The sequence below is a fragment of the Saccopteryx leptura genome, chromosome 6 (assembly GCF_036850995.1).
Source record: "Saccopteryx leptura isolate mSacLep1 chromosome 6, mSacLep1_pri_phased_curated, whole genome shotgun sequence".
Lineage (NCBI taxonomy): Eukaryota > Metazoa > Chordata > Mammalia > Chiroptera > Emballonuridae > Saccopteryx > Saccopteryx leptura.
The window spans coordinates 79,961,378-79,986,474 of record NC_089508.1 but is presented as its reverse complement, the minus strand read 5'-3'; the positions used below and the strand labels follow the sequence as shown (position 1 = coordinate 79,986,474).

The 25,097-nt window shown below is 44.8% G+C and overlaps 1 protein-coding gene and 1 non-coding gene across 3 annotated transcripts in view; both read left to right on the top strand.

The window, feature by feature from the left end:
* The first annotated feature begins 8,024 nt into the window (after positions 1-8,024).
* Positions 8,025-25,097, top strand: part of RAD51 (RAD51 recombinase) — a 51,147-nt gene continuing 34,074 nt past the window's right edge. The window contains exons 1-3 of one of the 2 annotated variants that reach the window (XM_066343107.1): positions 8,025-8,462; positions 14,399-14,550; positions 17,815-17,952. In XM_066343107.1, coding sequence (XP_066199204.1) covers positions 14,464-14,550; positions 17,815-17,952 — 225 coding nt within the window. In that variant the 5' untranslated portion in view covers positions 8,025-8,462; positions 14,399-14,463. The remainder of the gene's footprint in view (positions 8,463-14,398; positions 14,551-17,814; positions 17,953-25,097) is intronic. The other variant, XM_066343106.1, reaches the window with a different exon arrangement.
* Positions 19,557-19,632, top strand: TRNAT-CGU (transfer RNA threonine (anticodon CGU)). Its single transcript has one exon. It is a non-coding gene; the product is annotated as a tRNA-Thr (tRNA).

The window sequence follows — 25,097 nt, the reverse complement described above, 5'->3', positions numbered from 1 at the left end:
TATGATTCTAATATCCAGAATATATAAGTAATTCTTATAACTTAACACATAGAGAAACAGCCCAATTATTATTTGTTTATTTAGAAAGAGAGGAAGGGAGAAAGAGAAACACCAGTCTGTTCTTGTATGTGCCTTGCAGAGGATCAAACCCTTAACCTTTGCTTATTGGGACAATGCTCTAACCAACTGAGCTATTCGGCTAGGGCAGGGGTTGGGAACCTGTGGGTCGCGAGCCAGATGTGGCTGTTTTGATGGCTACATCTGGCTCGCAGACAAATCTTTAATTAAAAAAATAATAACGTTAAAAATATAAAACATTCTTATGTATTACAATCCATTCATTTCCTACTGCTCATGTTCATGGTTGCGGGTGGCTAGAGCCAATCACAGCTGTCCTCCGGGACAACACCAAATTTTTATTGGATAATGCATAACATACACGGGTCATTTTATGGCTCTCACGGAATTACATTGTAAAATATGTGGCGTTCATGGCTCTCAGCCAAAAAGGTTCCCTACCCCTGGGCTAGGGCAACAACCCAATTTTTAAAATGGATAAAAGTGCCTGACCAGTGGTGGCACAGTGGATAAACTGTCGACCTGCAACGCTTAGGTTGCCAGTTCGAAAAGTTGGGCTTACCTAGTCAAGGCACATATGGGAGATGGGAGTTGATACTTCTGCTCCCCCTCTCAAATGAATAAATACAATCTTTTAAAAAATAAAATAGCCTGACCTGGCGGTGGTGCAGTGGATAGAGCGTTGGACTGGGATGCAGAGGACCCAGGTTCGAGACCCCGTGGTCGTCAGCTTGAGCGCTGGCTCATCTGGTTTGAGCAAAAGCCCACCAGCTTGAACCCAAGGTCGCTGGCTCCAGCAAGGGGTTACTCAGTCTGCTGAAGGCCCCCGGTCAAGGCACATATGAGAAAGCAATGAATGAACAATTAAGATGTCGCAACGCACAATGAAAAACTAATAATTGATACTTCTCATCTCTCTTCAGTCCTGTCTGTCCCTGTCCATCCCTCTCTCTGACTCACTCTCTGTCTCTGTAAAAAAACAAATAAATAAATAAAATAAAATGGACAAAGGACTTGAATGAACACTGAATAAACAAATTATCCAACAAGTACATGAAAAGGATTATTGATGTTATTAGTCATTAGGGAAATGCAAATTCAAACTACAAAGTAGATACATGTTTAGTCTACTTAGGGTGGGTATATTTTTTTTAATGGAAAATATGTTTGAGAGGATGTGGAGAAATTGGAAACTTGTGTATTGCTGGTGGGAATGTAAAATGATGTGGTTGCTGTGGAAAACAGTATGTTTCTCAAAAGGTTAAACATAAAACTTCCATATGACCAACAATTCTTATCTTTGATATATATCCAAAAGAATGTAGGGACTCAAAAAGATGCATGTACATCAATGTTCATAGCAGAATTATTTATAATAGCCAAAAGATAGAAAACAGCCCAAGTGTCTCTCAACATTATGGAGAGTGTTGGTCGAATAAGTTTGTAAAATATGATTTTTTTATGTTTGCTTGCTTATAGTTTGCATTGGAGGCTGGGCAGTGCTAGATATATGTGGTCTATGAAATTGCAAATTACCTTCCTTCTTGGGAAAGGCCATTGTTTTGTTAATGTTTTCTGGAGGAGAGGTTTTTCACACCAGAAAGTTTTGACGAGAGAGAAGAAAAAGAGAAAAGCCATGATTGCAGAGTGAGAGCAAAGAGAATGCAGAGTGCAGAGAGAGAAGCCATGTTGGCAGGGAAAGAGAAGATGTGCAGATGGGGAACCAGAGTGAAGGGCTTTGGGAGCCCTATTGAGACTGGTGAGGCCTTTGATTCTAGGAGAAACCGGAGAAAATTCTACTGATTGTGGAACTGGAGAATGCGTCAGTAGTTTTGGGAGCCCAGTGTGTTTGCTCATCAGCAGGTGCAAGACTTTAATAAAGGAATGGCTCACTATTTTTTGGCTCCACTGTTTCTTTACTGTCAGAATTCAATGGGAACCTGCATGTGCATGGCCAGGACGGCAGTGACTACTAGCCATACAGATAGATTAAAAAAATGTGTGTTCAGCCTGACCAGGCGGTGGCGCAGTGGATAGAGCATTGGACTGGGATGCCGAGGACCGAGGTTCGAGACCTCGAGGTTGCCAGCTTGAGCGCTGCCTCATCTGGCTTGAGCAAAAAAAAAAAAAAAAAAAATGCTCACCAGCTTAGACCCAAGGTTGCTGGCTCAGGCAGGGGGTTACTCGGTCTGCTGCTGAAGGCCTGCGGTCAAGGCACATATGAGAAAGCAATCAATGAACAACTAAGGTGTCGCAACGAAAAACTGATGATTGATGCTTCTCATCTCCGTTCCTGTCTGTCCCTATCTCTCTCTCTCTGACTCTCTCTCTCTGTCCCTGTAAAGAAAAAAATTAAAATTAAAAAAAAGTGTGTGTTCATGTGTAGAATACTATTCAGCCACAAAAAGAAATAAAATTTTGCCTGATCAGGCGGTGGTGCAGTGGATAGAGCATCAGACTGGGACATGGAGGACCCAGGTTCAAAAGCCCGAGGTCGCCAGCTTGAGCACGGGTTCATCTGGTTTGGGCAAGGCTCACCAGCTTGAGCCTAAGGTCCCTGGCTTGAGAAGGGGTTACTTGTTCTACTGTAGCCCCTGGTCAAGGCACATAGGAGAAAGCAATCAATGAACAACTAAGGTGCTGCAACGAAGAATTGATGCTTCCCATCTCTCTCCCTTCTGGTCGGTCTGTCCCTATCTGTCCTCTCTGTCACAAAAAAGAAAAATATTTTTAAAAATAAATAAATAGAATTTTGATATATGTATGTTACAATGGAAATGGGCCTTGAAAATATGCTTAGTGGAATAAGCTAGACATAATAAGGACAAATAATGTTATTCCATTTTATTGAGGTACATACAGACCTTATTCATTTCCACTAGTTTTTACATGCAGCTTATTATGTGTGTATGAATAGTTCTATGCAAGTTTATGCAATGTATACAATACAGATTTTGTGTAAACCACCACCACAATCACAATGCAGAACTGCTCTATCACAAAAGACATAATTTCCTTTTGCCACCACTTGATAGTCACACCATACATCCATCTTTATCTTCTGGTAACCACTAATCGGTTTCCATCTCTAATTTTATCAACTTTAGAATGCTATATATATACATGGAATTTAAGGTATGTAACCTTTTGATACTGGCCTTTTTTTTCATTTGGCATAATGTCCTTGACATTCACCCAAATGGTCATGTATAAAGAGTTTATTCCTTTTTTTTTTTTTTTTTTTTTTTGAATTTTTCTGAAGTTGGAAACGGGGAGGCAGTCAGACAGACTCCCGCATGCGCCCGACTGGGATCCACACGGCATGCCCACCAGGGGGTGATGCTCTGCCCATCTGGGGTGTCGCTCTGTTGCAACCAGAGCCATTCTAGCGCCTGAGGCAGAGGCCATAGAGCCATCCTCAGCGCATGGGCCAACTTTGCTCCAATGGAGCCTCGGCTGCAGGAGGGGAAGAGAGAGACAGAGAGGAAGGAGAGGGGGAGGGGTGTAGAAGCAGATGAGTGTTTCTCCTGTGTGCCTGGCCAGGAATCGAACCCAGGACTCCTGCACGACAGGCCGACCGGCCAGGGCAAGAGTTTATTCCTTTTTTTTTTTTTTTTACAGAGAGAGTCAGAGACAGGGACAGACAGACAGACAGGAAAGGAGAGATGAGAAGCATCAATCATTAGCTTTTCATTGCGCAGTGACACCCTAGTTGTTCATTGATTGCTTTCTCACATGTGCCTTGACTGCGAGCCTCCAGTAGACTGAGTAACTCCTTGCTCGAGCCAGCAACCTTGGGTCCAAGTCAGTGAGCTTTTTGCTCAAACCAGATGAGCCTTTGCTCAAGCTGGTGCCCTTGGGGTCTCGAACCTGGGTCCTCGGCATCCCAGTCCAATGCTCTATCCACTGCGCCAGCGCCTGGTCAGGCAAGAGTTTATTCCTTTTAATGCTGAGGATTATTCCTGCTGTATAAATGTACCATAGTTTCACCAGTGACCCATTAAAGGACATTGGGCTGCCTGAACTGTGGAGATTTACTGGACTGTACGAGTATCTGATAGACCTTAAAAGCAGTTACATGTTAGACCCCTGAGAAACTGGAAAAGGGATCTAGAAAGCAATCAGAATTAAAAACTTACTTTCTGTGTCAGACTCCCATTTTTTTAGCCTCTCATTTTTTTTTTTTTAATTTATTCATTTTAGAGAGGAGAGAGTGGCCTGACCTGTGGTGGCACAGTGGGATAAAGCATCGACCTGGAAATGCTGAGGTCGCCAGTTTGAAACCCTGGGCTTGCCTGGTCAAGGCACATATGGGAGTTGATGCTTCCAGCTCCTCCCCCCTTCTCTCTCTCTGTCTCTCCGCTCTCTCTCTCTCTGTCTCTCCCTCTCCTCTCTAAAAATGGATAAATAAATAAATAAATAAATAAATAAAATTTTTTAAAAAAGGCCCTGGCCGGTTGGCTCAGCAGTAGAGCGTCGGCCTGGCGTGCGGGGGACCCGGGTTCGATTCCCGGCCAGGGCACATAGGAGAAGCGCCCATTTGCTTCTCCACCCCCCCCCCTCCTTCCTCTCTGTCTCTCTTTTTCCCTCCCACAGCCAAGGCTCCATTGGAGCGGGGATGGCCCGGGCGCTGGGGATGGCTCCTTGGCCTCTGCCCCAGGCGCTGGAGTGGCTCTGGTTGGGGCAGAGCGACGCCCCGGAGGGGCAGAGCATCACCCCGCCCCCTGGTTGGCAGAGTGTCGCCCCTGGTGGGCGTGCCAGGTGGATCCCGGTCGGGCGCATGCGGGAGTCTGTCTGACTGTCTCTCCCCGTTTCAGCTTCAGAAAAATACAAAAAAAAAAAAAAAAGATTAAAAAAAAAGAGAGAGAGAGAGAGAGGAGAGAGTGTGAGAGAGAGCGAGAGAAAGGGGGGAGGAGCAGGAAGCATTAACTCCCAAATGTGCCTTGACCAGGCAAGTGCAGGGTTTTGAACTGGCGACCTCAGTGTTCTAAATCAATGCTTTATTCACTGTGCTACCACAGGTCAGGCCGCCTCTCAATTTCTTAATCTTTTTGCATATGCGGTTGCTCTGATTTAACATCCACACAGACACAGGGACTTAATTTTAGTAAAGTGAAAGTTGTATGACTTCACTCTGCCAAAAGAGGCTATGGATTTGCAAATGCCAAGGAGGAGTATACATGAAGAGTGGGAGGTAACAGAGGGTATCTTTGGTATGGAAGGCAGCTCATTATTATCCCCAGGTATTACATATTTATAATCACTAAATTAGGTTGATTGTACTTCGGAATGCTTCCTGAATCTTTTGTCATTGCTCTAAATCAAGCCTCCATCTCTTCTCTGTTAATTTCCTAAGTTTTTGCTGTTTACTCGCCTGAAATCTATCCTTCAATGCAAAAAGATAACAGTGTGAGAAATAACTCTATGAACTTTATTTTTAAATTTACTTTTAGAGAGACAGCCTAAGAGAGGGAGGGAGGGAGCGAGAATCATTCATTTGTTGTTCCACTTATTTATGCATTCCTTAGTTGAATTTTTCTATGTGTTCTGACCAGGGATTTAACCCCCAACCTGGGTGTATCCTGAGGATGTTCTACCAAATGAGCTACTTGGCCAGAGTGAAAACTTTATGAACTTTAAAGCATTCCACAAATACAAAGTAGTGGTGGGGGGAATAAAATAGATCTAGCCAAATGACTTGTCTGCTTAAACACTTTCAATGATTTCCCCATTACTTAAAGAATGAAGACCAAAGCTCGGTATTAAGCCTCTTTATAGTCTGAACTATAAGGTAACTTTCCAGTCTCAGAACCTCTTACATGTTTTCTTCCTATCAGACAGTACTATTCCTTGACCATTGTTAATTTTCTATGGCCATAATACTTTTACCATGTTTCCCCATGTATAAGGTGCACCTTCTTCCGAAAAATTTGGGGTCTGAAAACTGGGTGCGTCTTATACAATGGTTGTAGGGTTTTTTTTTACTTGCATTTCCTGCTTTCTGTGCTCTTTTTGTTTTGTTTTGTTTTGTTTTTAACAGAGACAGAGTCAGAAAAAGGGTTAGCTAGGGACAGACAGGAACAGAGAGAGATGAGAAGCATGAATCATTAGTTTTTCATTGCAACACTTTAGTTTCCATTGATTGCTTTCTCATATGTGCCTTGACCTTGGGGGTGCAGCAGACCGAATAACCCCTTACTCGAGCCAGCGGCCTTGGGTCCAAGCTGGTGAGCTTTGCTCAAACCAGATGAGCCTGCGCTCAAGCTGGAGACCTTGGGGTCTCGAACCTGGGTCCTCCTCATTCCAGTCCGATGCTCTATCCACTGTGCCACCGCCTGGTCAGGCTGTTGTAGATTTTTTAAAATTGCTTTTTGCACTTTTTGTCTTTGCGTTCATAGTTTTGCACTTGTTACCGGCATATTATGTAGGTTATGTTTTGCCATGTTCTACCCAGAAATAGCTCAGGAAAGATTTTTGTACAGTGCTGAATTCAAGTTAAAAGTGATCCAGCCTGACCAAGCGGTGGCACAGTGGATAGAGCGTCAGACTGGGATGCGGAGGAACCAGGTTCAAGACCCCGAGGTCTCCAGCTTGAGCACGGGCTCATCTGGTTTGAGCCAAGTTCACAGCTTGGACCCAAGGTCGCTGGTTACTCAGTCTGCTGAAGGCCCGCAGTCAAAGCACATATGAGAAAGCAATCAATGAACAACTAAGATGTTGCAATGAAAAACTGATGATTGATGCTTCTCATCTCTCTTCGTTCCTGTCTGTCCCTATCTATCCCTCTCTCTGACTCTCTGTCCCTTAAAAAAAAAATCCACTTTGCAAAAGTAAATGGAAATTATGCTGCTGAATGTTAAGTTTGGTCCTCCTCCAACTGAGAAATCAATTCGAAATAGTGATGAGGAGTTGTATGAATTTTATGATGAATAAAACTTGAGTTCAGCAACTTTATGTAATACATTTTCTTTCAAATTTCAGGCCCCAAAATTAAGGTGCGTCTTACACATGGGGAATATGGTATCTGCTTGTCTGCAAGCGCTTTGTCTTCGCCAGGAAACCCTACTCACCCTTTAAAAACGGAGTAACAGAACATCCTTTCCAGTAAACTGATAGATATGTAAATTCCAAACTGCCCTCTTGATGTTCCGCTTATCTGTTAGACCTCACCCTTACTGGACTATTGACCCTGAGACAGAGAAATTCCAAAAAGCTGAGAAGCCGCCCCAAGAAGGGGCTCCGGTCACACCAGGACTTTTGAGTCAACACCCACATGCTTGAAGCCCCCCAAGGAGGAGCATTCCGGACATACCAGGACTTTTGCCTCAGTAGCCCCTCAGGCTCTCCCAAACACTATATAACTCGCCCCTAGTCTGTAACAGGTGCTCTTCTCCCCTGGGAGAAGTGCCCGGCAGGGTTCCTTTCTTCCTTTCAATAAAGCCTGTTACTCTGGTCTTTCGGATTCCCATGGATTCCAACATAAACCATAAGGTTTAACTTCTCAAAATCAATGCTTTTCCTCTGGAGTCCTATAAACCAGCCAAATAACACAGCTCGACTAATAATATTCCAGCCACTTTTTTCTCCCCCCGCCCCCCAGCTCGATTTTCCAGTTTCATCCATCTACTCTAGCTTCCTCAGCTCCAACACCTCCAAGGTCCTGGAAAGCACCTGGCTCATTCATGCGACTGGGTCAGAGGCTCAGTTACTTAGGGTGTCCAAAGTTCACGTTTAGCGACTTAAAAGTAAATCAAGGGGAACTCTTCGGAGGCCCGTCTACTCGCCCGAGAGAGAGAGGGGGGGGGGGGGAGGCCGAGTGAGTACTTCCGTCGCGCCCGCCCGCGGTGCATACTGGGAGGTGTGGTCTCCAGCTACGCCACGACTTCTTGAGAATTGTAGGCCTCCATGGGGTCATAAGAAGGCGGCAACTCCCAAATTTTGAATTAGTCCTTAGGGGTAAAAGGAAGAGGGCAAGCCATAATATCTTGCAAAGTCAAGTTCCCTGGGTTTATAGCTGGGGCTCGCAAGCAGCAGCAGAACGTGGGAGGCGGCGACCGGAGAAGGGAGGGGCACGTTACGTAGACGCGAGCGTGACCCCGCGGAGAGAGGTTGGCGGGGTTTATGAAAAATCGCGGGGCAGAACGCTGGCTACCGGTGGAGACTTGAGGCCTGAGGGGAGCTGAGGCGCGCCTCCGAGGCGCCCCCCCAGGCGCGTAGTTGGGAGCTGAAACTCGCTTGCGTCGTGTGCAGACGGTCGGAGCAAAGGAGTAGAGAAGTGGGGCACAAGCAGGGCGTCTGGAGTTCGTCCAGAGTCGGGCGTGTGCCGGCCAGTGGACGGAGCTCGGAGCGCGCAGCCGGCCGGAGCGAGGGTGCTGCAGGCGCAGGTGAGTGCATCAGGCTTAGACTGGGTCCCTTTTCAACGCCGGCTTCGTTACCACGCTAGCCAGACCCGACCGGCTCGTGCTCCCCCACCCAGTTTAGGGGGCTCTCCGCGGCAACTGCGGTAGGGGCGTGCCCGGGCCCAGCGGGCCCTGGGAGCTCATGGTAGCGAAAACAAAAGAGGACCCATCTTTAGAGCTGGGAGGAGCCTTTTTGAGGCCTTCATTTCCAACACCGTTTTTTCCCCCCTTTTTCTTTTTTAAAGATTTTATTGATTTTAGAGAGGAGAGTGAGAAAGGGGGGAGGAGCGGGAAGCAACTCGTAGTCGCTTCCGGTTTGTACTTGACCCAGCAGCCCGAGTTTCGAACCGGATTTCAGGTCAGGCTTTATTCACTGTGCAGCCTCACGTCAGGCCGATACCCATTTCATTGGCGTAGGCGAGGAAGCTGAGATTCAGAGAAGTGTAATGACTTAATCACAGCTGTTTTATATTAGAGCCGGGATTTCGGATTTCTGGTCAGCCCTCTTTCCGTTACACCATGCTTTGCTTACTCCAGTTGACAAAAACATTTATTTTTTTCACTTTGCAGCAAGTAAAGAAACAATTTATTGGCGGTGCAGGAATAAACTCAGAAGGGACTGAGTGGGAAAGAAAGGGGGGCCTTTGGTGCAGGTTCGGGGGGGGGTTAGCCCAGGAGGAGCTGCCATTGCCAATTGCTTCCCTGGTTGCAAGTCTCCTGGGGTCCCTTAGAGCTTAGGACACAGAGAAAGGCAAGGAAAACCCACGGGGGTGGGGGGAGAAGAGGACGAGGAAGGTGCAGGTGTGCCTCGGAAAGGGAGAGTGTTCCACAAAAGATCATTTCATCATCTAATCAGAAGACTGTTTACTGGATGCCTGGGGAATAATCTGTAAAGTTAGCTGTTTTTTATTTATTTTTTAGATCTCTAAAGTGAAGTGTAATATACATATAGGAAAACACAAATGTGTATTCAGCTCCATGAGTTACTGCAAAAGGAATATATCTGTGTAACCACCACTCAGGTTAAATAGAATTCTGTCAGCATCCCAGAAGCCTTCCTGTGCCTCCTTGTCTAATATTCTTCCCCTCTTTTCTCCAAAAGTAACCACTATTGACTTCTAAGACCACTGACTAATTTTGCCTTTTCTGAACTTTGTATATATAAGTAATAGTATATATATATTGAATGGATTTATTTGAGCCAGACTGATGACATATGATCGGAAGCAAGACCTCAAATGTTCCTCTAAGTAATACTATATATTTTTATGTCTGGCTTTGCTCAACATTCTGTCTGTACATTCATACATGTCTTTACACACAGCAGTAGTTCTTTATTGTTGCTATATGGTGTTTCTTATTTTACTCGTGGTGGACTTTTGGATTATTTGTGTTACTTGTATGAGAAAGGCTGCTGAGAACATTACTATGTATGTCTTGGTGTACACATGTATGCTTTTCAGTTGGTTAATATAAACTAGTGGAATTCTTGGGACACAGTGTTTGTCTGGTTTAACTTTCACATTTAATGCCAGTTTTCCAAAGATGTACCAATTTACGCTGATACCAGCACAGCAGTATATGAATGTTTAGTTGTTCCACATGCTTGCCAACACGTGATTTGTTCGTCTTTTTGATTTTAGCTATTCAGGTGGTTATGTAGTAATATTGCTTTAATTTTCCTGATTATTAATGTAAGGTATTTTTCCTCGCCAAGGAAGAAGGAAGGGTGTAGCCACCAAGTGTGGATAAGCAAAAGCTTTATTGAGTATGGAGCACATCCCGCCTGACGAGGTTCTCTGGTCCTGGGGACAGAGGCCAGGGAAGTCGCATGGGCTGACCAGCGTGGGGAATATTTAAAGGGTCTCTAGAGTGGTCGAGCTAATAGGACGTGGTGAAATCTCACTAGCTGGTAGACGGTGGCTCTTTTTCCAAGGACTCCTGGGAAGTTTCTTTTGGTGCTCATGAGTGTGGGCACTACTGACCTAAGTTCCCAGGTCTGGGTTCCTCACATGACCTTCCCCCATTGCTGACCACCTTACATTCCAATCTTTTGTGTTAATTAGGGGCGCCCCGCTATTTCGTCTGGCTACTTCCTGCTGGTTAGGGGCCTTGTGGGGAGGGGAGATCGGAAGGTGGTGGCTTTGAGGGGTGTCAGGAGGAACATCTGTTTGGCCGTGAATTGAGAAACTTCGTGGATGTGGTCCCGTTCCTGCAGGATTCCCCTGGGTGAGGATGATGGGGGTCTCAGAGTCCAGACCGTGTTCTAGGAGTCAAACGATGAGCCTGCCTGGCTGGATTGGCCTTCCATCCGAGTGGCTTGTTCTCCACGTAGAGACGCTGAGGATGAGCCTGCTGCCCAAAGGGGGCAATCACTCCACCAGTGACCGGGCTGCTTGCAGTTAGGGCAGGGCTCAGTGGGCAGCCGAGGGCAGGGGCCCTGCCGGGACCAGTGATCCTGCTTGCCACACTTAAAGCAAGCTGCTGGTGGGATTTCTCTTTGTGGCTTGGACTTAGGTCGGGCACTTCTTGTGCCTTGCCCCTGTTGCTCTATTGGCCTCAAGGCTGCCACAAGAACCTGGGTTTGAAGTGTTTTCTGCTGTATGTGGGCCTGGCGTACAGCCTTGGCCTGTCCCTCGTGACCATTGAAAACTTTAAATGCTATGTTCACAGGTCTCGGATAGGAGTTTGGGGGTTAGAATAAAAAGAGGGGGGCTCCTGGGGAGCCCCCCATCCAGATACGGCCAGAAATGCCGGAGCTAGAGGCAGGACAGGTCCAGGCCTTCCTGTAAGAAAATTAGGGTTGGGCGTCCTGCAAACCGGTGTAAGGGCCAATGGCAGGCTGAGAATGGCCTGACGGAGGAGGGGCTTAAGAACAGTGGAGAAGGGAGGGGCCCCTGGCCAGCAAAGGAGGAGAAAGAGAGACTGGTATTTGCAGGTGAATGAGAAACAGGATTCTGCAAAGGGAGGGGAGGAGGCTCTTGGAGGGAAGAAACCTGAGCTAAAGAGGTCCACAGAGGGACCAGAGAGGGGTTTGGAGAGAGGGGTGCCCTTGGGGGTCAAGCAGGAAGGGGAGAGAGTTGGGAGTTGGCTAAGGAGGAAAGATTAGGAGCAGAGGGTTTAGGTGCGGTTTCTCTGGCCTAAAAGGGCCTGCATGGTAGAACAGGCGGCACAGAGATTAGGACAGGAGCGTGAATAACTAGAAGCCCTGAACGTAAGGGATCTCCAACCAGTTCCCTTTGATGATAGTTAAATTGGGGAGGGTGTTAAAACCAAAAGTCCCGCCTGACCAGGCGGTGGCGCAGTGGATAGAGCGTCGGACTGGGATGCAGAGGACCCAGGTTCGAGACCCCGAGGTCGCCAGCTTGAGCGTGGGCTCATCTGGCTTGAGCAAAGCTCACCAGCTTGGACCCAAGGTCACTGGCTTGAGCAAGGGGTTACTCGTTCTGCTGTGGCCCCACGGTCAGGGCACAACATATGAGAAAGCGATCAATGAACAACTAAGGTGTCAAAATGAAAAGCTAATGATTGATACTTCTCATCTCTCTCCGTTCCTGTCTGTCTGTCCCTATCTGTCCCTCTTTCTGACTCCCTCTCTGTCTCAAAAAAAAACACACAAAAAAACCCCCAAAAGTCCCTTCAGGAGGCTACCTGGTTCGATTATCCAGTGGATTCTGTGGCCTGGCCACAGTGGAGAAGAAGAACAGTTTCTTCTTCTTTAGGGAGCGATAGATTTCAGATAAGGCAATTCCAGGAGTGTTTTTGGATTAGGTTTAGATTTCTGTGCCTCTACGGCCATCCTCAGTTCTCAGAGTGGTCAGAGTTGAGCATTGGTGTCCTGCAACTCAAGCTCTGGCCACTGGATGTATAGGTAAAGTGGATGTGCTTGGGACGTCTCCACGGGCACACACGTACTCAGAACTGAACAGAAAAGAGGTTCCTGACACAGCTGAGGTTTCAGACAGGGAGTCTCCATGGAAAGAACTGAGGGGAGGCTGGAGGTAGGGGACTTACTGCACCGTGTGTCGAAGTGGGTGGAAGGTTGGAGGTCCTGGTTTTTTCTTGGAGGGGAAGAGAAGAGGAGCGTTCCTTGTGGACTTCTGACTCCTCCTGGGTTTTGGCACCAAATATAAGGTATTTTTCCCCACCGAGGAAGAAGGAAGGGGCGTAGCCACCAAGTGTGGATAAGCAAAAGCTTTATTGAGTACGGAGCACATCCCACCTGACGAGGTTCTCTGGTCCCAGGGACAGAGAACCCCTTGCCAGGGAAGTTGTGTGGGCTGATCCACATGGGGAATATTTAAAGGGTCTCAGGTGGTTGAGCTAATATGATGTGGTGAAATCTCACTGGCTGGTAGATGGTGGCTCTTTTTCCAAGGACTCCTGGGAAGTTTCTTTTGGCGCTCATGAGTGTGGGTGGTACTAATCAAAGTTCCTGGGTCTGGGTTCCTCACATGACTTCCCCCATTGCTGACCACCTGCAATTAACAAGGTTGAACATTTGTTTATATGTTTATTGGCCATTTTACTACCTTCTAGTGTGAAATGCTTATTCAAATTTCCAGCCTATTATTCTTTTGGGTTGCCCTGTTGATTTGGAGCTTGCCTTTTTTTTTTTTTTTTTTTTTTTTTTGAGAGAGACAGACAGAAAGGGAGAGAGATAAGAAGCATCAACTGGGAGTTGCGGCACCTTAGTTGTTCATTGATTGCTTTCCCATACATGCCTTGAAGGGGATGGCTCCAACTGAGCCAGCAACCTTGGGCTCCAAGCCAGGGACCTTTGGGCTCAAACTAACGACCAAGGGATTATGTCTATGATCCTATACTCAAGCTGGTGAGCCTGTGCTCAAGCCAGCAACCTCTGGGTTTTGAATCGGGAACCTCAGTGACCTAGGTCAATGCTCTGTCCACTACACCACTACCAGTCAGGCTCATCAAATATTTTTTTAAAAACCTAACATTCGCCTGACCAGGCGGTGGCGCAGTGGATAGAGTGTTGGACTGGGATGCGGAAGGACCCAGGTTCGAGACACCGAGCTCACCAGCTTGAACACGGGCTCATCTGGTTTGAGCAAAAAGCTCACCAGCTTGGACCCAAGGTCACTGGCTGGAGCAAGGGGTTACTTGGTCTGCTGAAGGCCCACGGTCAAGGCACATATGAGAAAACAATCAATGAACAAGTAAGGTGTCGCAATGCGCAACGAAAAACTAATGATTGATGCTTCTCATCTCTCCGTTCCTGTCTGTCTATCCCTCTCTCTGACTCTCTCTCTGTCTGTTTAAAAAACAACAACAAAAAAACCCTACCATTTATAATGTATCATGGGGTATATACAAATAAATAAAACTTGGCCCCTACCCTCAAGGAATATGAAGCAGGGGAAGAGGGACATAGTTGATGTAGTTAAGCTGTACATCTTTAAGAAACAGAATAGGCCCTGGCCAACCCTGCATATGGACATCCTGGGTTTGATTCCTTGTCAGGGCACACAGGAGAAGCGACCATCTACTTCTCTCCTAACCCCTTCTTGCCTCTTCCCCTCCCACAGCCAGTGGCTCAATTGGTTCCAGCGTGGGCCCAGGCGCTGAGGATAGCTCAGTTAAGCGCGTCAGCCTCAGGTGCTAAAAATAGCTTGGTACTCCTCGAGTATTGCCCCAGACAGCATTACTGTGTGTATCCCAGCCCAAGGCGCGTGTGGGAGTGTACCTCAATATCTCCCCTCCTCTCATCTAATAATAATAACAAGAAGAAGAAGCAGAATAGTCCTGGCTCTTCCTAAAGTTTTTCTGATATACTAGCTAGGTGGAAGGGAAAGCTGGTGACAGATTTGTTCTTTTTTTTTGCTGTGGGTAGGTCAGTGATTACACCAAAAGCCCAGCGAGTAATTCTTCAGGGATTTATTGCAAAATTGAGTTTGTAGCTCTGTATTTTTTCTAGTGTTCCTCCTGATGACCATCTGTATTTTTCGGTATTGAACACTGAGTGATGGCTATGCAGATGCAGCTTGAAGCAAATGCAGATACTTCAGTGGAAGAAGAGAGCTTTGGCCCACAACCTGTTTCACGATTAGAGGTATGTACTTAGTTGCTAATTTGGGAATTTTAAAGCTGAGCTAGATTCTGTAACCTGTTGGAAAAAATCACAACCTTTACATAAACCATTGTTTTACTACCTATGGTCAAGACTCAGAGTTTTCAGAAGGGTAGTCAAGGATACTGTGGAAAGCCTTTAGATAGTTGCTAAACATGTCAAGGCAGATCTCTTTTGTCAAGAATTCTACTTAATCACTTTTCTTTCTCAGAGCTGGATTATCAGAAACTAAGAAGTCCTAGGATCCCATGGTAGAGTCTGTGCTGTATGAAATGACTGCCTGACCAGGCGGTGGTGCAGTGGAAAGAACGTCGGACTGGGATGCAGAGGACTCAGGTTCGAGACCCTGAGGTCGCCAGCTTGAGCGCGGGCTCATCTGGTTTGAGCAAAATCCCACCAGCTTGAACCCAAGGTCGCTGGCTCCAGCAAGGGGTTACTCAGTCTGCTGAAGGCCTGCGGTCAAGGCACATATGAGAAAGCAATCAATGAACCACTAAGATGTTACAACATGCAATGAAAAACTAATGATTGATGCTTCTCATCTCTCTCCGTTTCTGTCTGTCTGTCCCTCTATCCCTCTCTCTGACCTACTCTGTCTCTGGGGGGAAAAAAAAAAAAGAAATTACTGTCCAGGGAATTACAGTGGCTGGCCAGTGATGCAGGGAGGAAAGACCCAGATCTGTGCTGAAGTTACTAACAAGACAGCTGTCACGGGCACAGAGTAGGGCTTGTAATTGCTACGGTTCAAGTGCCAAGCTCTAATTCAGAACTTTGGACAAGAACATCAAGCACTAGAGCTGGGGCCTTGTCCTGTTTCTACTCATTGTAGAGGCCCCAGTGTGAGTGCAGCTGATGTGGGCAGAAAGAAATAGGTGGAAAAGCAGAGAAAGCTTTCATTCTTCTGTCTCTTTACAGATATTTTTTCTATCCCCAGCTTAGCTTCTGAACTGCAGAAGGTTATTCAAAGAGATTTGTGATAAACATTAGCAAGTTCAGAGTCATAACTTTTGGTGTCATGAGCATCCTTATACCCACACATGTGTATTGCTTATTGTGTAAATATTAATAGCAGACATGGTTTCTGTGGGCAGATAGCATTATCTCATCCCCCAAACCTCCTCTGACTTCCTAATACATACTCATTCTCCCAGAAGTCATGCTTTTGGTGGCTAATAAAATCCAAGCTGACTTAGTAGTATATAGGGAAAAAAGAATGCTTATGGGTGGTTTGTTTTGAGAAGTGGTGTATAAATCCCTGACCAAAAGCAGTTTTCCCCATTTTCTTTTCTCTCTCTCTCTCTCTCTCTTTTTTTTTTTTTTTTACAGAGACAGAGAGTCAAAGAGAGGGAAGGGATAGATAGGGACAGACAGACAGGAACAGAGAGAGATGAGAAGCATCAATCATCAGTTTTTTGTTGTGACACCTTAGTTGTTCATTGATTGCTTTCTCATATGTGCCTTGACTGGGGCCTTCAGCAGACCGAGTAACCCCTTGCTCAAGCCAGCAACCTTGGATCTAAGCTGGTGAGCTTTTTGCTTAAACCAGATGAGCCCGCGCTCAAGCTGGCGACCTCGGGGTCTCTAACCTGGGTCCTCTGCATCCCAGTTCGACACTATTTACTGCGCCATCGCCGGGTCAGGTCTTTTTTTTGTTTTTTTGTTTGTTTTTTGTTTTTGATAGGGGCAGAGAGAGAGACAGGAACAGGTAGGGACAGACAGACAGACAGGAAGGGAGAGAGATGAGAAGCATCAATTCTTTGATGCAGCACCTTAGTTGCTCATTGATTGCTTTCTCATATGTGCCTTGACCAGGTGACCAGGGGGCTACAGCAGAGCAAGTGACCCTTTGCTCAAGCCAGCAACCTTTGGGCTCAAGCTCGTGATGATGGGGTCATGTCTATGATCCCACGCTCAAGCTGGAGACCCTGCACTCAAGCTGATGAGCCTGCACTCAAGCTGGCCCTCAGGATTTTCAACCTGGGTCCTCCGTGTCGCAGTTCGACACTCTGTCTACTACATTACTGCCTAGTCAGGCAGTTTTCCCCATTTTCAATGTCAATTATTAGAGCAGAGCTTTCTAGTCATTGTGTTTCAAAAAGAATATTGATATGCTAAGATAGTTCTCTACTTAGCTCTGGGACAGCCTCATCTGCTTACTTCAGTTTAGTGTAATATATATATGTATATATATTTTGTGTGTGTGTGTGTGTTACAGAGACAGAGAGGGACAGATAGAGACAAACAGGAAGGGGGAGAGATGAGAAGCATAAGTTCTTTGTTGCAGCACCTTAGTTGTTCATTGATTGCTTTCTCATATGTGCCTTGACCGGGGACTACAGCAGACCAAGTGACGCCTTGCTCAAGCCAGCGACCTTGGGCTCAAGCTGGTGGACCTTGGGGTTTCGAACCTGGGTCCTCTGCGTCCCAGTCCAATGCTCTATCCACTGCACCACCGCTTGGTTAGGTATTATGTGTGCTTAATGTGGAAAATGTTGGGAAATACTGGCTTAAAGTAGTATTTTAGGACCCAAGGTCTCAAAGATAATTTATTTAGCCTACTATCCATAAAAGGCTCAGAGTTATACATATATTTCCAGTGGTTGTAAGTTTTACTGATTTAATCCCAATTCATAATGAGTCCATCTTAATATACATGTGATAGTGCTAGTTTAAAACTCCTGGTTTTGATAAATATTTTTTAAATACCTTGTATAGGGCACACTCTTCAAAGCTTTTGGATATAATATCACATTTATTCCAAACTTATAAAGTAGTTAGGAATACCCGCCCTTGCCGGTTAACTCTGTGAAGAGTGTCGGACGTGCATCAAAGTTGCCGTTTCGATCACCGGTCAGGGCACACACAGGAACAGCTCATTGTTCCTGTCTCTCTCTCTCTCTCTCTCTCCCTCTCTCTCTCTCCCTCCCCCTCCCTCCTCTAGTCCCCTTCCTCCTCTCTCTCACTAAAATCAATAAATCTGGTGTGAATGAGTTAACATTAGACATAATTGTTGTCAGATCTTCAAGAAACAAAATATTCTTTTGGTGTGCTGCAGGATTTTAGTTATTCGTTTACATGTGCCGTGGGATGAAAAGGTTTGAATGTCACTGTCTTCGATTACTGGGTATAGGGCTATGACTTTATTAAAAAAAAATTTAAAAAAAAATTAAAGTAGTTAGGAATAATATCCACATTAGACAGATGAGAAAAATGTTTAAATTTATCCATGGTTTTCTTCACTTGCAGCAATGTGGCATAAATGCCAATGATGTGAAGAAATTGGAAGAAGCTGGATTCCATACTGTGGAGGCTGTTGCCTATGCACCAAAGAAGGAGCTAATAAATATTAAGGGGATTAGTGAAGCCAAAGCTGATAAAATTCTTGTAAGTACTGCTTACATGACCTCGGGAGACATTAGAGGGAGTAGTACAAAAGGGTATACTATAAATGGTGGCAGTCTTCCTCCTTCCATCACTCGTTCCCCTTTCTACAGGTTACTGCATCACCAGTTAATTATCTCTCTGTGCTTTCTTGCATATATTGGGATTTTCTCTAAGGAATTCCAGCATCGTGGGTTATGATATAAATACTGCCAAATTGACTACCAATTTGTACTCCCACAAGCCATGCATGGTATGTGGTATACAGTATACCTTATCTTTCTAGTATGATCTCATGCCTTGGCAATATTCTATAGACTGCATCCACAAAACAAAACAGTTTTGAAGAATATTCATTGACATAGAGAAATGTTAGGCCCTGGCCGGTTGGCTCAGTGTTAGAGCGTCAGCCTGGCATTTGGAGTTATGGGTTCGATTCCTGGTCAGTGCACACAGGAGAACTGACCATCTGCTTGGCTCGGTTGGAGCAAGTTGGCCCCAGAATTAAGTATGGCCCCATGGCCTCGCTTCAGGTGCTTAAATAGCTCGGTTGCTGAACAACAGAGCAGTGGCCACAGATGTGCAGAGCATTCCCCAGTAGATGGCTTGCTAAGTGGATCCCAGTCAGGGCGCATGTAGGAGGAGTCTGTCTCTCTGCCTCCCTGCCTCTCACTTTAAAAAAAAAAAAGAAGAAACATTAACAAAATGTGCCCTGGCTGGATACTCAGTTGGTTAGAGCATCATCCTGCAATGCAGACGTTGCAGGTTTGATCTCTGGTCAGGACACATACAGGAACAGACTGATTTTCCTGTTTGTCTGTCTCACTCTCTGCCTCTCTCCCTCTTCCCTCTTTCTCTAAAATCAATAAAACATTTAAAAAAAAAATGTGTGTGTATACATACATACATATGTTTATATTCATTTATATATACATTCTTGATTTTTGTTTTTAAAATGTACATTTATACATGTATAGCACACACTGGGTATAAATACATTAAAATATTAATGTTATTTCTGGATGGTAAGAGTATGAGCAATTTTTATTTTTGCCTCAATTTTCTGAGGTTTCTATAATACATTTTCTTTTTTTTTTTAATAATTTTTCTTTATTGATTTTTAGCAAGAGAGGAAGGGAGAAAGAGACAGCAACATAGATCTGTTCCTGTACATGCCCTGACCAGGGATTGAATTGGCCACCTCTGCGCTTCATAGTGATGCTGTAACCAGCTGAGCTTTCGGCCAGGGTTTTATGTCATCTATAATAAACATGTTTACTTTCAAATAGAGAAGCTGTTTTTATTGCTTGAATATTAAAGTCATAGTAATTAGGCTGTCAGTGTGTATAATATGCTAGTCAACTAATCACAGACAAGATTCTTTTTTTTTATTATTCATTTTAGAGAGGAGAGGGAGAGAGAGAGAGAGAGGAGAGAGACAGAGAGAGAAGGGGGGGAGAAGCTGGAAGCATCAACTCCCATATGTGCCTTGACCAGGCAAGCCCAGGGTTTCGAACCAGCGACCTCAGCATTTCCAGGTCGATGCTTTATCCACTGTGCCACCACAGGTCAGACACAGACAAGATTCTTTAATAATGACAAGAGGAGCCCTGGCTGGTTGGCTCAGCGGTAGAGCGTCGGCCTCGTGTGCAGGGGACCCGGGTTCGATTCCCGGCCAGGGCACATAAGAGAGGCACCCATTTGCTTCTCCACCTCCCCTCCTTCCTCTCTGTCTCTCTCTTCCCCTCCCGCAGCCAAGGCTCCATTGGAGCAAAGATGACCCGGGTGCTGGGGATGGCTCCTTGGCCTCTGCCCAGGCGCTAGAGTGGCTCTGGTCGCGGCAGAGCGACGCCCCCTGGTGGGCAGAGCGATGCCCCTGGTGGGCGTGCCTGGTGGATCCCGGTCGGGCGCATGCGGGAGTCTGTCTAACTGTCTCTCCCTGTTTCCAGCTTCAGAGAAATACAAAAAAAACAAAAAACAAACAAAAAAATAATGACAAGAGGGTGTGATTTCAAATCATGCACCTCGTTTTTTATTTATCATAATAAATGACATAAAAGTAATTTTACTGGCTTAACTGAAATGAGTGTAATTCCTTATGAAGCACTTTAACTTTGAATTCTCATCTTTTTCGACACTGAGAAAGATGGATAGAACCAGTCATCAATAAAAACATAGTTTAACAGAAATTTTCTTTGAAAAATAATCTTTAAAAGCTGAAGAATCTTGGCTTGACCTGTGGTGGCACAGTAGATAAAGCGACAACCTGGAATGCTGAGGTCACCACTTCGAAACCCTCAGCTTTCCTGGTCAAGGCACATATGGGAGTTGATGCTTCCTGCTCCTACCCCCCCTTCTTTCTCCCTCTCTCTCTGTCTCTTCTCTCTCCTTTCTTCGTTCTTAAATGAATAAGTAAAGTCTATTTTTAAAAAAAGCTAAAGAATCTTTCAAAAGACTACATCGTTATTGAGTATCTTCGATACATGTAGTTCTGCAGTGTAACTTAGTCAAATGGACAGTATCTGAGATTTATGTGTATCTGAGATTTAATATCTCACACATAAAATATATACAAAACCCAGTAAATTCTGTTTTAGTGAATTTTTTTTTTTAATTTTATTTCATTTTTTTTAATTTAGAGAGAAGAGAGAGAGGAGAGAGAGAGAAGGGGGGGAGGAGCTGGAAGCATCAACTCCCATATGTGCCTTGACCAGGCAAGCCCAGGGTTTCAAACCGGCAACCCCAGCATTTCCAGGTCGATGCTATATCCACTGCGCCACCACAGGTCAGGCTGTTTTAGTGGATATTGTACTAAGAGCTTTGAATTTTTAAACCCTGAGGTCTCTGGCTTGAGCAGGGCATTGTATTATAGAAATGATCCCATGGTCACTGGCTTGACCAAGAGCTCTCTGGTTAAGGCACATATGAGAAAATAATCAATGAACAACTAAAGTGTTGCAGCTACAAGTTTGATGCTTCTCATCTCTCTCACTTTCTGTCTGTCTGTCCCTTGTCTGTCCCTATCTCGCTTGCTCTCTAGCTAACAACAAACAAAACCATATGTAATTTGAGCCCTTAAAGGAAAGATATTGTCATTTATTGGATTACTGAAATAATTAAATGTTTGAAGTGGTGAATTGGAAATAAGAGTTCTGAGTCCCTAATACCTTATTGAAAGATTGTGATATTAACTAAACCAGTAGGTATCCCTAAAGTCTATTTGTTATTTCTTTTTGGATTTAAGTTTTTGTGATTGAACAAACCCTGACAGGATCTTTATTTATGCCTTCTCAGACCTTAATTTTAGAAACCAAATCAATGTTATGCTATTGTGAAAACATACAAACCCATAATAAGTGAAATGAGGTATGCAAAATGACTTAGATATGTCTTTCTGTTTCTGTCTCAGACATTTTTTTTTTTTCTCTCATTTTTCCGAAGCTGGAAATGGGGAGGCACAGACAGACTCCCGTATGCGCCCAACCAGGATCCACCCGGCTCGCCCACCAGGGGGCGATGCTTTGCCCCTCTGGGGCGTCGCTCTGTTGCGTCCAGAGCGATTCTAGCGCCTGAGGCAGAGGCCACAGAGCCATCCCCAGCACCCGGGCCATCTTTGCTCCAATGGAGCCTCGCTGCGGGAAGGGAAGAGAGGGACAGAGAAGAAGGAGAGGGGGAGGGGTGGAGAAGCAAATGGGCGCCTCTCCTGTGTGCCCTGGCTGGGAATCTAACCCGGGACTCCTGCACGCCAGGCCGATGCTCTACCGCTGAGATAACCGGCCAGGGCTTCTGTCTCAGTCGTTTTATACTGTGAATTTCTAATAAGTAAAGATTGTGCTATTTACTTTTAAAGGCTAAAGATTTTTTCAGTACTGTGGCTGTTTCTTTCCACTTCCCCAAAATCTTTTTTCCTTTTTTTTTTTTTTTTTTTGGTATTTTTCTGAAGTGAGAAACAGGGAGGCAGTCAGACAGACTCCTTCATGTGCCCAACCAGGATCCACTTGGCAAGCCCACCAGGGGGCGATGCTCTGCCCATGGAGCCATCCTCAGAGCCTGGGCCGACTTTGCGCCAATGGAGCCTTGGCTACAGGAGGGGAAGAGAGAGAGAGAGGAAGGAGAGGGGGAGGGGTGGAGAAGCAGATGGACACTTCTCCTATGTGCCCTGGCCAGGAATTGAAACCAGGACTTCTACATGCTGGGCCAATGCTCTACCACTTCCCCAAAATCTTTTTAATTGGCTTTAAGCAAGAATATTTATTGTCACAGTGGAGAAGGAAAACTATCTCCAAAATTCTTTATTTTGTTTTATTTTAAATTTTTTTCATTGATTTGAGAAATTGGAAGGGGAAAAGGGGTGGGTGAAGGGAGAGAGAGAAGCATCAACTCATCGTTTCATTTAGTTGTGTACTCATTGATAGCTTATCATATGTGCCCTAAACTGAGGTTGAACCCGCGACCTCTGGTACACCAGTTTGGCACTTTATCCTTTGAACCACCCAGGCAGTGCCTATTTTTTATTTTCTAATTTATTGAGGTGACATTAGTTAATAAGATTACATAGATTTCAAGATACATTTCTAATACATGATTTGGGACCTTGAGAATATTACACTGAGCAAAATAAGTCAGAAAAAGCTAAGAACCTAGGATTTCACTCATGGGGATATACAACTGAAACTCAAGAGACAACAGAATGGTGTTTACCCGAGGGAAGGGAGGTGGAGGGTATAGTAAAGGATAAAGAAGACCAAATATATGGTGATGGAAGATGAAACTGTCTAAAGAAAAGAAATCCATTATCAGAATATAAATCAAAACAGTTGAGAGAAAATATTCTGAATGAAGCAGTTCATTCAGAAGGTGTCAGATTCTAGTGGCTTTTTCCACAGTTTCAAACTTTAAAGAAATTGTAATTGGCTTTTGTTGAGCTGTTCTCCCTTGCTTGGTACACTATGATAGCACTGACAGATTTAGCATGGATATTTTTTGTAATCTTTTACTTGTCATTGTTATGTCTTGTGAATAGGGCTTTGTAGTTTGGCTATTGAAGTCTTTTTTGTTTTTATTTTTAAAAAGGAAGGGAGAGAGAAACATTGATTAGTTGTTCTACTATTTATGCATTTATTGGTTGATTCTTGTATGTGCCCTGACCAGGAATTGACTTGCAGTCTTGGCATATCAGGACAATGCTCTAATCAACTGAACTATCCAGCCAGGACACTATTGAAAACTTCTCAAGACTTCTACTTAGCATAGATGAAAGCAGGATTATGTAAAGTGTAAGAATAGAAGTGAAGTTCTGCCTAATTAGGCAGTTGGATGGTTTTTTTACTTCAAATTTCATTTTGGTTATAATATTCTGTTCCTATAAGAACTCATAGATTACAATAAATAAATAAATAAATAAATAAATAAAATAAAAAGAACTCATAGATTAGAAAATGTAGGGGTTAAACTGATAAGGTAAAGCATCTCTTTCTGAATTTTCTCAACATTTTTAACTTACTGCAAAGCTGAAAGAATTACACAGTGAACATTCATACACCCACCACCTAGACTATGCCATTTATGCCATTAACATTTTAGTGTACTTGCAGTCCATCTTGGTTATTTTTTTATGCTTTTCAAAGAAAGTTGCAGATATTAGTACATTTTCCTTAAGATTGTCTATTTATTTATTTATCGAAACAAGAAAAGAGGGCCTGACCTGTGGTGGCGCAGTGGATAAAGCGTCGACCTGGAAATGCTGAGGTCACCGGTTCGAAACCCTGGGCTTGCCTGGTCAAGGCACATATGGGAGTTGATGCTTCCAGGTTCTCCCCCCCTTCTCTCTCTCTGTCTCTCCTCTCTCTCTCTCTCCCTCTATCTCTCCCTCTCCTCTCTAAAAATGAATTAAAAAAAAAAAAAAAAAAGAAACAAGAAAAGAGATAAGAAGCATCAACTTATAGTTGTTGCACTTTAGTTGGTCATTGATTGCTTCTCATATGTGCCTTGGCCAGAGGGCTTTTGCTGAGCCAGTGACCATAGGATCATGTCTATGATGCCATGCTCAAGCCAGCGACCCCATGCTCAAGCCAGCGACCTCAGGGTTTCGAACCTAGGGCCGCGGCATTCCGGGTCAATGCTCTGTCCGCTGCGCCACCACTCTTTAGGCTTTCCACCAGTATTTTAGCATATATTAACTAGATTTTTTTTAAAGTAATTTTATTATTAACTAGAATTTAATCAGTATTGGCTTATAGCTTCTTTTCCCTCTCTTTGGTATTTTTATTTTATTTCTTCAAATTTTTACTTACTGATTTTAGAGGGAGAGAGAGAGAGAGAGAGAGAGACATCGATTTATTTATGCATTAATTGGTTGATTCTTGTATGTGTCCTGACTGGGGCATATTAGGACAATTATCTAATCAACTGAGCTGCCTGGCCAGGGCATGTGTTTTTATTTTCTAGTTTTCATTATCTTCATTTATCCTGAAGATTAGTAGAAGTTATAGGAAGAGAGATAACAGAAAAAAAAGGAAAAAGTTTTCAAGGAAATAATACAATACCACTTGACAAAGTTAAAGGGAAGCAGAAGTCAGACATAGTAAGACCCCATAGTGTCAAAGACCAACACCTAGACAGAGCAGTGTGAATTTCAGTACACCAGTCACAAAGATAAGATTCTGAAAGATTTAAAAGAGAAAAAAATAAGTGAGCTCTGAAGGAAAAACAATCAGAAAGCACATTTCCTATTAGAAATATGGATGGTAGAAGCAGGTAGAGCAATGCCTTTCAAGCTCTGAGGGAAGATCCTCTTAAGAAGCAAAGATGGCCCTGGCTGGTTGGCTCAGCGGTAGAGCGTCGGCCTGGCGTGTGGGGGACCCGGGTTCGATTCCCGGCCAGGGCACATAGGAGAAGCACCCATTTGCTTCTCCACCCCCCCTCCTTCCTCTCTGTCTCTCTCTCTTCCCCTCCCGCAGCCAAGGCTCCCTTGGAGCGAAGATGGCCCAGGCGCTGGGGATGGCTCCTTGGCCTCTGCCCCAGGCGCTAGAGTGGCTCTGGTCGTGGCAGAGCGACGCCCCGGAGGAGCAGAGCATCGCCCCCTGGTGGGCGTGCCGGGTGGATCCCGGTCGGGCGCATGTGGGAGTCTGTCTGACTGTCTCTCCCCG